We start from the raw sequence: 13116 nt of genomic DNA, 5'->3' as shown, positions 1-13116 counted from the left end.
GAGGGATTATAGGTACACGGTAACTGAGGACAGACAGGTCCAATGGATTGGATTCCCCTGTATCGTCTGGGGACTACGGCGTAGTGGCCTAGTACGTCCGTAGTCGATGAGTCGAGTGAATTATTACAGAGATAATAATTCACTGAGTTAGAAGGAGTTCTGACAGGTATGACTCACGGCCAGCTCGATATTGGGCCTAGAGGGTCACACACATATGGTAGGCATTGCGATGAGTAGAGGTTCGGATATGAGATATCCGACGGAGCCCTTGTCTTATTGGATGCAGATCCAATACCCACTAGGGAAGGACCCATTAGGGTTTGACACGGGATCTCTATAAATAGGAGGGATTCACAGCCTCATAGGCTAGAGTCTTTGCTTGCCTTTCCTATTCTCCTCTCCCTCTCCACCTCAGAGTAGGTCTGGAGTTTTGAGGAGCGTCGTCGTAACCCTGCTGTGTGGATCACCGCTAGAGAGGAGGACGCTTGACCTCCTTCACCCTCTCCTAAGGATCTGCCAGGGATATACGATCTCCCTAGGTAACACAATCTCTATACGCAGTTTTGTGTTTTGCGGATTTTTGCGCACCAATCTTCGCACGACGACGAACATCTTTTTGGGAATCGGGGATTTTGTTTTCTTGTTCTTCCGCTGCGCATATGATGTCACCCCCCAATGATTTCCCAACAGTGAGGAGGATCATGGTCGACACTGGAAGTTTGGCCGACATCCTTTATCTGGACGCCTTCCAGAAACTCGGGCTCTCCCACGACGCCCTGGAATCTATGAACTCAGCGCTCACCGGGTTCACCGATGAATCCATTTCACCATTGGGCGCGATCACCTTGCCCTTAACCCTCGGGGAAGTGCCGAGGACGAAGACAGTAATGACAACTTTCTTGGTGGTCGACCTCCCTACATCTTACAACGCGATTCTGGGGCGCCCCACCCTTAACAAATTCAGGACGGTTATCTCCACTTACCACTGAACCTTGAAGTTCCTGACCCGAGCAGGGGTTGGAGTGGCCAGGGGGAGCCCCCGCGAGTCAAGGCGGTGTAACTTGACCGCGGTCTCCCTGCACAAAAGAAGGAAGGTTGAACTACCCCTCGAAGACCCCCGAGAAGCGAAAAAGCCGGCCTAGCACCCCGAGCCGATGGAGCCTATGGTGGATGTGCCAATACTGGAGGGGCGTCCCGATCGAACGGTCAAGCTCGGGTCGGAGCTTCCTGAGCGGGAGCAAGACCAGCTTATCAATCTCCTCCAAGAGAATGTCGACCTCTTCGCCTGGTCACCCATTGACATGCCAGGCGTCGACCCTGAGGTATCTCAGCACCGCTTGTGCGTCTCCCCCGACGTGCGGCCAGTAAAATAGAAGCCCCGGCGCCTTGCCCCCGAACGCCAGCAGGTCGTCCGAGAAGAGGTGGAGCGACTTTTGGCGGCAGACTTCATTGAAGAAGCCAAGTACCCACACTGGTTGTCCAATGTAGTCCTCGTGAAAAAACCTAATGGAAGCTGGAGAATGTGTGTTGACTACACCGATCTTAATCGTGCATGTCCGAAGGATTGCTACCCCCTCCCGCGGATCGATCAGCTAGTCGATGCAACAGCCGGTCATGCCCGCCTTTCATTCATGGACGCCTTCTCCGGCTACAATCAGATCAGGATGACGCCCGAAGACCAGCAGCACACCGCCTTCCTCACCGACCGAGGGATATACTTCTACAAGGTTATTACATTCGGGCTGAAGAACGCCGGAGCTACATATCAAAGGACCGTGAACAAAATGTTTGCTCACTAGATAGGGAGAAACATAGAGGTCTACGTCGACGATATGATTGTAAAAAGTCACGCGGCGATGACTCACTTGTCCGACTTGGCTGAGACTTTCGACACACTGCGAAGGTACAACATGCGACTCAACCCCGCCAAGTGTGCCTTCAGTGTCAACTCGGGCAAATTCCTCAGGTTCATCATACATGAAAGGGGAATCGATGTGAACCCTGAAAAGGTACAGGCGATACTCGACATGCAGGCCCCTCGGACAATCAAGGAGGTGCAGCGCCTGAACGGAAGGCTCGCCGCCATATCAAGGTTCCTTTCCCAATCGGGCGACCGATGCCTCCCCTTCTTCCGGGCTCTGAAGGATCCCAAGGACTTCGCGTGGACGACAGAATGCGAGAAGGCTTTCGCCCTCGTAAAGGAGCATCTGGCCTCCCTCCCTCGCCTCACTTCGGTGTCCCCTCGGGAAAAGTTGGGTGTCTACCTAGCCGCCTCTCAACATGCAGTAAGTTCTGTCCTGATCAAGGAGGCCTCTAGAGAACAACAACCGGTTTACTATACTAGCCATGTCCTTAATGGGCCCGAGGAGCGATACCCCCCCGATCGAGAAGCTGGCGCTGACGCTCGTATTGATCGCTCGGAAGCTATGCCCCTACTTCCAAGCTTATCCGATCGAGGTAATCACCGACCAGTCGCTCCGTCAGGTTTTGTCTAAATTTGACCTAGCAGGTCACCTCCTCAAGTGGTCAGTAGAGCTCGGTGAGTTCGATATTCGGTACGTCCCGAGGACCGCCATCAAAGCACAGGCGGTGGCCGACTTCCTCTCAGAACTAACTCAGCCCGAGGGCGAGGAGCCAGAACGCGTGAAGACGGAATGGCTCCTCCGCGTGGACAGATCATCCGGCCGAAAAGGCGCGGGGGCCGGGCTGGTGTTAGAAGCCCCCGATGGGCGCTCATTCGAGCGCTCCCTTCGCTTCGAATTTAAGGCCACCAATAACGAGGCGGAGTACGAAGCGCTGCTGGCGGGGCTCAGACTAGCCGTCGAAATGCAGGTGGGCGACATACACATCCTCACCGACTCGCAGTTGGTTGTCGAACAGCTCACCGGCGGGTATAAGGCCCGAGACCCAACCATGTCGAAGTATTTGGTGGAGGTAAGAGCTCTCGCCACCCATTTCTCCCGCTTCATATTATCCAAGGTGCCGAGGCGCCAGAACGAGCGGGCGGAGACGCTGGCAAAACTGGCCTCAAGGTTGGGTCCCGAGGGCGAGCCCGGCATGGAGGAACTCCCCACCCGAGCCATAACAGTCGCGGAGGTAGCCGCCGCCGGCCCCCCAACGACATGGGTGCTGGCCCCCCAACGAAATGGCGACAAGACTCGGGCTGACGTTAGTTGCCCCAGACAACACCTCATGCCTCGATCAACCCGGCAGAACCTGGTCAAATGAACCAGAACGCAGGACGAGGCCCATTAACGACCGCTCAGGCTCGATCCCTCATGCCACGCCAACAGCGATGTCAGACGCCATCAGAGGTACGATCCTGCTCTTTGCGGGCAGGCACATCAGGTAATACTAAACTCCCCTATAAACACCCTCGCGTTCTAAATGAGAAGGGATAAAAAAGAGACACACACAAACAAACCTCTTCATATCATCTGACTTGATCGTCGGAGGGTTCGGGTCGAGTTCCGACCCAACTTGTGTGCAGGTACGAAGACCGAGCTACTTCCCCATCAACACCGAGGAGAGGGACCTTTCCATGCGGAGCGTCCCAACGAGCCTCGACGTGATCCGATCCGCATGGCTGCATCGGCAACCCCCGAGGGACTCCGAGCAAGATCCCCAATATTCGGACCCGAATCGAACCGCGTCGGCCCCGAGGCCATGGCTTAAAGTTGTTTACACTAACATATCCAAAGCAACAAAGTTTGGTTTCCAGCCGTAAGCAAGCGAGTTCGAGAGTGTGAAGAAGCATAGGTTCCTCGTTCAAACATTGACCTCCATGTTGCAGAACATATCCTTCATGGCCATGTCAGACCACCATGTCTTTGTTCTTTCTGCTGCATGTTGATGGCAACTCAGATTGCTTATATCATGTTTTTGCCAGTAGTTCCTTCCGAAACCTAATATTGAGGGCATGGAAAGGGAAGCTGCACATCGATCTCTTCCAGATCTACATTGTCAAACATCATCATCACTGCCATCAGGCAAGACAGTGCCTCTCTGGTGCAGCATCTGCAGAATTGCTTGCGTGAAGAACTCTTTGAACCTGACGCAGCATTTCCAATGTAAGAAGCACAACGCCAGATTGGACCGACTGTTCGACAAAAAGAAGACTGGAAACGAGATGGTTTGGTGCCATGAATGCAACGCATCGTGTGCGCAAGAAGCACTCTGCTCGTCTCTTCGCACTGGAAGCTGCAAGATCCGAGGCCGCACCGGCAGAGGTAGCATCCCGTGGCGTTCTCAGCCATGGTGGCTGATGGTCACCAACATGGAGGCAACAGACCGAGGACGAGCTAACCAGGAAAACTAATCTGTCACTGACTCTCTGCACCAATGCAGGTTTCAGTCCTTTTAACTATCGAGACTTGTTATTAACCTTTGTTTCTATTACTTCCTTTTCTTTGAGTTTGGAGACCATTTCTATGAGCATAAATCCACTGGATTTAGATCATTCTATCAAACAGTTGCTGAAGAATATATGTAATCTTTGTTGACTGCGGTGGTGCTCTCACAGAGGAGAGGGCAGGAATACAGAACTCACTTCAGAAATCATTCCAGCAGATTATATTATTAGTGATTTAATAGGAGAGAATAAAGATTTAAATCACCTAATAATATAAATTTTCCTCTAAAGTAATATATTTTCTCATTTATTACTCACAATTTAAGTTTCACACACACACCCACACACATTGTCTGGGCAAATTTGTTGTTCCCAGAATTTCCAATATAGTATATATAGATGAGAAAGAAAAGATAAAACCTTAGATATATGTAATGTCAAAGTCAGGTTTAAATTTAACATATAATAAATTTAAGATAAAATATTGTAGTTAATCTGTGTTGAGTTAATTGTTAGTTGACACCTTAATCTATATTAATGTCCTTTAAAACTTATTATGAGCTAAATAGTAGAAATAATAGTGACAAGAATAGTGATCATCAGCATCAGCATCAGACAGTGTAGGACTAGGATAACTAGTAGTTCTCTGGAGGTTCGTCGTATCCTACAAAATCCCCATCTGCCTCCTCTGCGTGATGGCGTCTTCCCAAAGCAGCCTCTTTTCCATGGCAGGCGACTCCTACAGCAAGTACGAGATTCGGCGGCGCAACCCCAACCCCACCGCCGCCGCCCTCCTCGTCATCGACATGCAGCGCCACTTCGCCTCCATCGCTGCCCCCATACTCCCCGCCCTCCGCTCCACCGTCGCCCTCTGCCGCGCCGCCGGCATCCCCGTCCTCTTCACCCGCCACCGCCACCGCTCCCCCGCCGACTACGCCATGCTTGGCGAGTGGTGGTCCGGCGACCTCATCCTCGACGGCACCCCCGCGGCCGAGCTCCTCCCCGACATCGGCCGAGACCCCGGCGACCGTGTGGTCGAGAAGAGCACCTACAGCGCCTTCGCCGGCACGGGTCTGGAGGAGGCGCTGAGGGGCATGGGAGTCGAGGAGGTGATCGTCACCGGCGTGATGACGAACCTCTGCTGCGAGACGTCGGCGAGGGAGGCGTTTGTGAGGGGGTTCAGGGTCTTCTTCTCCACCGACGCCACGGCTACCTCGAACAAGGATCTGCACGAAGCTACCCTCAAGAATATGGCGTATGGCTTTGCTTATCTGGTGGACTGCAAACGCCTCGAGGCAGCTCTTGCGCCCAAGATTTGAGGTCAGGGTCACTTCTCTACCAAATCTACCTTGAAATGCTTCCATTACCTGTCTGCTATTAGGGTTGTAAGAACTGTATTGGAATCTGTAGTTTGCAATCAAAGTTATTAGCCATCCCTTTTCCTGTCTGTTAGTTAATAGGCTTTAAGAACTGTTCTTGGATCTGTAGTTTGTAATCGAAGTTATTAGCTTTCAGTTTGGGTGATTTGATTTGGTGGAGATATGCATATCACAAAGCTAAGAACTGGTGTGTTGTTCTGTAATGTAAGTTGCATGAGATTGGAAGCTTTAGAAGTATGTTGAATCCCTAACTTTCTGCTGCTACTTTTATTTGTCCATCACTTGCAAAATTCATTTATCTGAATTATGAACATAGTTTAAACGATAATAAAAGAATATTGAGCACATTGAAAATTTTAAGAATAATTATTGGAGGCTAATATTTGTTAAAGGATGAGTGATTCAAACCTCCAGGCTAAGTTTGCATCTTTTTCTATGGCTGTTTTGCGCTTCCACCAATGGCAAAGAGAGGGTCACATTACTAAGCAAAAATATAATTGTTCAAAGTCAAATGAACTGCAAATTTGTATGAATGATGAGTCCACATCATGCTTCTTCTATCTGCATCATAGTTTCTGGGAATCACGATAGTAAAGTGGTTGAAGGACTTATTATGGTCAGTCAAATATGTAAAAGCTAAGAATTGGAACACTTGTTAATTAGTAAGCTAATCTATGTTTTTTTTATTTTTTCTATTCTTCAAATGTCGATCTCTTCTCTCTTTTTCAATGAGAGAAATCTCATGGAGTTTTTCAAGGCTTTTTAAACTTGTTGATAAATAGAATGACCACATGTCCACCGACAAAGACTCTAGATTATGACCCCTCTTCTGTTCCTTGATGCCTTTGTCAGGAGCTTGGCATGAAACCATTATTGCAGTGAATTTTCTCCTGAGTTCAATCCCATCTGAGCAATACTTATTAGTCACATAATCCATGATCTAAGATGGATCTCCTTACAACTTGAGTTTGTTCAGTCTTTTTGCTGCAAAGGACCTTTTAGATGCAATAGTGACAAATCAAATCAAGATTGAGATCTCTGTCTTTCAGTTGTAGAACTAAATTGAGAAACATCATGATTTCGGATTAAGTTTTTGCATTTAGAACTGTGAACTGCTACCGATTGTGGAATAAACAGGTAACATAGTATAGAGGTTAAATTTAGATATATCAACAATCTTTATATGTTTCAGAGTTGAGGGGCCGTAGCATATAAAATAAAGCTGACATGAGGCTGGATGTCTAAATTTTCTCTGAATATTTCTTCCTTGGTGAAAATGGAAGCCAAATCTGATAAAAAGTGTTTATACTCACTAGGTTTGGTAAAAAGAAGTGAACATATCAGCTTAAGTTAGCCAACATTTTGTAAAATAGGTATAGATGTTCTTATCAAACATGTTCTGTGATGTTTTAGATTCAGCACCATTTGTCAACTTGTAAACAAGTATTAAGAATATAGATATACGGATCCTAAACAGAATAAGGGTGTTAATGATGGGCGTGATATTCTCTACAAAATACAAATAATATTACGGACAAAGATCTTCTGCAAAAAAGATGTGACAAAAAGTAATAAAACAGAATGGAAATGATATTATGTGATGAAATTTGATAGACTTTTGTGTTTTACATGGTTTTCTTATTGTCAAACTGGGGAAATGCATAATTCAAGAACACAAGCGTATGAACTAAAACAACTCTCTTATTGAAACATGGCTTGCACCTATTTTCAGTTATCACTTTGCATTGTTTAGTACGGGTAGACAAGCATTTCATCAAATGCAGGGTATGAAACCACTTATGTGAATGATTGGATGTCGAATGGGAGATTGGATCAAGACTTCCACTGCTAGAATGCTGATGGAGGCAATTGCTGGTTAGCCAAGAAGTGATGAATCAACTGCTGAGCCTGCCTAGGAGCAAATGTTGGAACTTGGTGTCCGGCACCACGAACTGTAACAAATGTCAGTCCTTCGAAGACAATTGTCCATCCACCCACCTACGTAGTTAACAAGAATGTCTGGTGACTCTCAAGTTATCCTTTAGGATGAAAATTACTAATGGGTTCCAGGGATCCAACTCATACCTGCTTACGATCATACCATGGCTTCCATTCTTGGATGGTTTTCATGCCAAGCTTGTTTAGTGTATACCTTGTTGAGGTGACTGGAATTCTTCCATCAGTGTCCCCACTGAAAGGGAAAGAAGAAAGTTGAGAACTAAAGGCCTTTTTTGTGTCTTTTGTTTTTGTTTTTGTTTTTTTTTTGCTAGTTATATATTGCTCAGGTCCTATCTGTTATATGCAAAGTGCATATTTTTGTTGATAGTATTAACTAACATGAAGAACTGAGAGACATTGTGTAAGACGACATTATTTTAAGTTTTTGTTGATCTCCATTCCAGAACCAAGATGATCTAGCACATTTGGTTATTTGTCTGAAGTGCTTTCTAGCATTAGCTAGCTAATCGATACTCACTCCATCGCATTGTTTTACAATATGATGAATGATTAATTGTAAGCTCAAATTTCTCCATGCAATTTGCATATTCTACTAATGCAGATATTTTGGTAATTATCTCAATTAGGGGTTCCTTACTTGTATCCTTACCTGAAAACCCATACTCTGAGGCCGCCATTGATAAGCTTGCGGATGACTGGGAGCATAGTGGCTGGCGAATCATTCCATTTGGTGACTACCTCACTGTCCAAAGAAGGCAGGAATATATTTTTTAGAATAGATGACTAATCTTGTAGAAACTGAGTTCATGTATTTGACAAATTGATTAATAATTACTTGTTCCTACTTCAGCCTCCTGGAAGCAAGTATTGGATTTTCTAGTTAAAAGTGTATTCTCCATGTCTCTACCAGCAAAATGCTGAAGATCTCAAGGAATCATCATAATTCACCAAATATATGTACCTGCAGTGGGTCCAGTTGTAGCCAATCTTTGTGGTGTTGGCATGCAGAGCTTCTTGGACATCCAGTCGGTTGAAATACACCTCGGAATAGTCCGAGACACAAGGGTCGTACCCCGCTGGCTTTTGATGCCACCCACTCTGTGAGAAGAGAAATCCTTACTCAAGCATTTATGTAGATACAGATATTATTTTGTCTAGTCTTGGTTGCTTAGATGCAGCTCTTCAGAATGAATATTCACATCCTGCAATGGGTATTGAATGTCAGGATGGTCGTCACCATTGTTGGTAGGAAAGCAACTTACATATCTGGAGAACAGCTTGGGAGCTGCACCCTCGATCTGAAAGGACTTCCGGGTAGAGGTGATGCTGGTACAGACAGGAGCATACAAGCTGTACATGTCGATTATACGATAGACTGCAAAGTACTCTCTCAGTGCATTGTTACAGGCCTCAGTAGCAGGTTCAATGCTGAAATTGCAGTTGCTCTTGACGTCGTGGTAGACACGGTCGGAGATGACGGCATGGTCCCATGCGTAGTCGATCATCCCCGTCTGATCAGTGTCGTCGTCCATCAATGCATTTCCTATCTGATTCATGCGTAAGATTATGTTGGTACGATCTTTAGCACCTTTGAGATGAATCTACACTAGCAGTTTCAGTTAGGAAAATGCTATCTACAGGTGTTTGATGTAGAACTTTTACCATAAATCCTTTGAAGTTTATGTAGGTTTCCTTTGAAGCTTTTTTGTTTTCGTCGAATATCTTCTCGGATAGTTGTGGAACATAGTGTCCTAAGGCAGCAAGTAGTGTTAATTACATTTCACCAACTGACCCAGTGATGTTTTGCATGGTACAGCAACTCTTTTACCTGCATAACTTTCTCCAGCAATGTAGAAGTCATGGGACTTGTACTGTGGGAACCTCTTGAGCCAGTTTACAAGGAAAACGTAGGAGTCCTCAGCTTTGGATGATCAGTAGAACAATATCAGTAGATGTGAACAAATCCCCCAAGGATTTCTATGGAACATGTATATGGTCAAGTGAAAGTACTCTCTGTAGGACTTACCAGTGATCTTGTCTCCCAGTGACTGCAAATCAGAGCTGGTATTAGTGTAAGAAAATCCCACTCCAACAGGTGACTCAAGAAATAGCAGATTTGCCTCTGAAATGTGACAAGAATCAGCATACTTTTAATTGTCCATCACAAATTGCTTTGTACTCAAAGAGTTGTGATCTTTCTGTTTTCTGTGACTCTGAAATTTAGCTGTTGATGTGTTATGCATTTGATCATTGTCTGCATTACATGTTATTACAATGCAGCAGTAGCATTCAAGTTAACCACTAGCAATATTTTGTGTCTGGAAAGGAAGCACTAGGGATAGGTGTCTTGCCTTTGTTCCAAGAATGCTGATTGAACCTGAGCTGTGGCACACCCTTTTGCATCAGAAAAGGTCCAAGCTCCTCTGCAGCCCCATACCCAATGGAAGAACACCCAGGCCCTGCAATGAACCATGTCAGACACCACCATGAAACATGCCAAGAGAACTTGCAATCCAATTTGTCTCCACAAGTACAAGATGCTGACGGATTGGCTGGACAATGCATCATGCATCCACTATTCCCAGTACACATCAATCATCGAGGCATCCACAGCGAGGGACTACTGTGGAGTTTCCCCCTGCAAAATTCTAATATTTTCTTTCTACCTTGGGACAAATTGGGCGAGTGATATTTATGCTACATTATCTTCTCCTATGGACGCAGGCAAGAAAGGTGGCCACACGCAAGTCCTACCTGGTCCCCAGATTCCTTGCTGCTTCCGGAACGGAGGAGGGCTCACCGGAGCTGGAGTCGACATAGTGAGACCTGCAGCATCTACGCTTTTTGTGGGCAAAAGGCGCCATCCCTGTCGACCTCGCAACTGGTACCACCTCTTACCCACTTACAGCGGCTCAATCCTGTTGCTTGGGTTGCCCATGGAGGATTCCAGCCTCTGGCTGGTCCCCGACCACCCACCTTCTCCCTTACTAGTAGTGCCACATCCGACCACCCACCCTCTCCCTTAATAGTAATGCCACATCAGGCCCTTCGGTCCCTGTTCCTCCGATCTAAGGTTACTGGAACAAACTACATTGCAGGCAGAACCTTCCGAATACCCAAAGGGTGTTGTGCTTGGGAAGGTGGAACCGGCAATGGCGGACACTGTTGCCTGTGAGGGAGGTTTACACAAGGTGTGGGTCAAGTTTCTCATCTTGTTGCTTGTTTGGAGAGAAGGTGGTCAACGAATGACTCCTCCTAGTGGGGGTGGGGGTGGTGGGGGGCGGGGGAGGGAAGCCCATGATGTGCCATGAACACCAGGTAGCTCTCTCCAAAGCTGGGCCATGCTGTGCTGCAATAATGGAAGGTCCCGATAGAACAACCCAAGGAAGAAATCAACAGTGTTCTTTCTTTCTTTTATTCCCAAAAGAATCAGTAAATAAGACATCATTTCATGTCATATAATATAGACTTTACACATAATTGGCTGACCAATTAAGGTTTCGTAGTTTGGTGAGGGAATTCAATTGGGACTGTGTTTTGGAGTCTGATTGTGGTGGAACCAACCTTTGGCCTATCCGCCATCATTTTGCTCTTCTAGACTTTACAAAAGGGAAGCTTCTTTTCCTGCTTGGATTAATGGACAAAATAATCATCGTTCCTAAAGGTCAGCAGTGTGTAGTTTACGAAGCTAAAGATGTTACATTCTGCCCAGTTTTCTGTGACGAAACATTGTATCATACGCTATCGATTACCGTAACAGTAAGAAGAAGAAGAAGAACGAAAGAAGAAGAAGATATGACCTCCGTTTAGCCAGAGAAGAAGCGGCTTCTTCTCCACATCGTGAGTGGCCTCAAAGAACCAGTAGAAGAGCGCGCGGCCGTGGCTCTCGTTGACCGTCACGTACCCGGCGTACTGGCGGAAGCTCACCGGCGGCTGACCGGGGAGCCCGACCACGCGGTCGGCCTCCTGTTGTCGCAAGGCCTCGCGGTCCAATTCCCTCGACCTGCCACCGCGAACCAAAGAGCAGGAGAAGAGAAGGACGAGGAGGAAAGAAGCGGAGGAGATGGAGAAGAGTCGCATTGTGTCAAACACCTAGCGAGCGATGGGTGTTTGTGCGTGCATGGGTCCGATACTTATAGTGCTTCCATCTCCCCCCTCCCCACCCTTTTCCTTGTGTGGGTGATACCACAAGAAAAAGGAAAGGAATTCTGGTAATAATACTGGAGAAAGCTGGCGGGAAGTCATCGGCTCAGGCTCGGCTCTCTCCTCCGTGTTCTGTTTTTGTGTTTGTTTGGGATCGGAAGAAAGCTTTCTTGGCGAGGATTGCGCCAACCATGGCGTGTGTCGCGGCACGGCAGAGAACGACTTTTCCGTTGCATCTGTGTATGCGTTGTCTTGGTGTTGTTGCTGCTTACTGCTGGTGTTATAGCGACGTCAACGGAGGTGGATCCCATCACCCGCTGCGGGCACAGCAAGGAGACAAACGGCAGGCGATGCCACCGATGCAGAAGCCGGCAGGACATGGAGGTGTGATTAGTCTTTGGCACTGACGTCAGAATTATTATTACCATTTCTTGCTGGGCAAAGAATACATGAAAGAGAGAACTCTCGGTTCATCACTTGAATAGGTTTGTCTTAATGACACGTAAGTTTTTATGATTTCTTATTATTTCCCTTTGAAAAATATCTATACACTTAGTAATGTTGAATTCTTTTCTCCGTGTACCAATCGTCATCACGTTCAAATTATCTATGATACCGGATTAATTATATATTACCCTCTATATTTGGCTACCTTTAGTGTTTTGATCGTTACGCTTTAAAAAGTTACATTGATATTTCTATAGTTATGAAAATGAAATATCTAGGTATATTTATCTTAACGATATTAGTTTTACTAACGAAAACATAAAAATAAAAAGCAAAAATATAATTTTAACATTTGGTGGTGAACGATAATGTTGTTGGCGTCGACACTAATGCAGTTGTCTGATCGTCTTTGATGATGATAAGGTCTACTCTCCTCATGATGCCACCCACCTCCACAAGGAGTGTCTCGCCAGCCTCATCGCCACTCATCCCGTGCCGCTCTGCATCTGCATTGAAGCTGACATAGTTACCAAGCAGTAAATGTGTCGACATCGATGATGGTTGTCATCGTGCAATCTACGATGAAGATGGTAGCCATCTCGATGCTGACCCGTTTGGTGGATTCTAACCTTGACTTAAAGCTGAGGTCGCCAGAGCTCCTGTCGCTCTAACATCAGTTCTAGTCCACCTCTCGTCGAGTGGTCCTTTCATCGCTTTGCATCTGTGTCAGTACTAATAGTTGGAGGGATTTGAGGATAGTAGGGTGGAGGCCACGAAAGGTGGCATATGTGGAGGCAAGGGTGTCACCCACGCCATTGATTGCGAAGATGAGGCAAT

At 46.6% G+C, this 13116-nt stretch overlaps 2 protein-coding genes across 11 annotated transcripts; one reads left to right on the top strand and one right to left on the bottom strand.

The window, feature by feature from the left end:
* The first annotated feature begins 5022 nt into the window (after nt 1-5022).
* Nucleotides 5023-10111, top strand: LOC135583540 (nicotinamidase 2-like). 9 transcript variants are annotated; one of them, XR_010498920.1, is made up of 5 exons: nt 5023-5671; nt 8316-8444; nt 8540-8789; nt 8915-9261; nt 9506-9939. XR_010498920.1 is itself a non-coding variant. In XM_065164913.1 (2 exons), the coding sequence occupies exon 1, from the start codon at nt 5047-5049 to the stop codon at nt 5668-5670; it is 624 nt and encodes a 207-aa protein (XP_065020985.1). In that variant the 5' UTR covers nt 5023-5046; the 3' UTR covers nt 5671; nt 10096-10111. The 9 variants fall into 9 exon arrangements, 5 of the variants coding, with proteins under 5 accessions (XP_065020985.1, XP_065020983.1, XP_065020984.1 ...); XR_010498922.1 differs by lacking the exon at nt 8316-8444 and having other exon boundaries at nt 8657-8789; XR_010498921.1 differs by lacking the exon at nt 8316-8444 and having other exon boundaries at nt 8600-8789.
* LOC103994494 (serine carboxypeptidase-like 34) lies at nt 7300-12279 on the bottom strand. 2 transcript variants are annotated; one of them, XM_009414846.3, is made up of 10 exons: nt 11490-12279; nt 10041-10148; nt 9716-9811; nt 9518-9610; nt 9352-9440; nt 8952-9236; nt 8651-8787; nt 8339-8431; nt 7816-7921; nt 7300-7728 (listed from the first exon to the last, which is right to left on the bottom strand). In XM_009414846.3, exons 1-10 carry the CDS (start codon nt 11767-11769, stop codon nt 7579-7581), a joined length of 1437 nt encoding a protein of 478 aa, XP_009413121.2. In that variant the 5' UTR covers nt 11770-12279; the 3' UTR covers nt 7300-7578. The 2 variants fall into 2 exon arrangements, with proteins under 2 accessions (XP_009413121.2, XP_065020979.1); XM_065164907.1 differs by lacking the exon at nt 11490-12279 and adding an exon at nt 10224-10642.
* Between the last annotated feature and the right edge of the window lie 837 nt (nt 12280-13116).

The sequence above is a fragment of the Musa acuminata genome, chromosome BXJ3-8, assembly GCF_036884655.1.
Source record: "Musa acuminata AAA Group cultivar baxijiao chromosome BXJ3-8, Cavendish_Baxijiao_AAA, whole genome shotgun sequence".
Classification (NCBI taxonomy): domain Eukaryota; kingdom Viridiplantae; phylum Streptophyta; class Magnoliopsida; order Zingiberales; family Musaceae; genus Musa; species Musa acuminata.
Note: the sequence above shows the minus strand (reverse complement) of the source record. Positions and strands in the feature narration are given on the sequence as shown.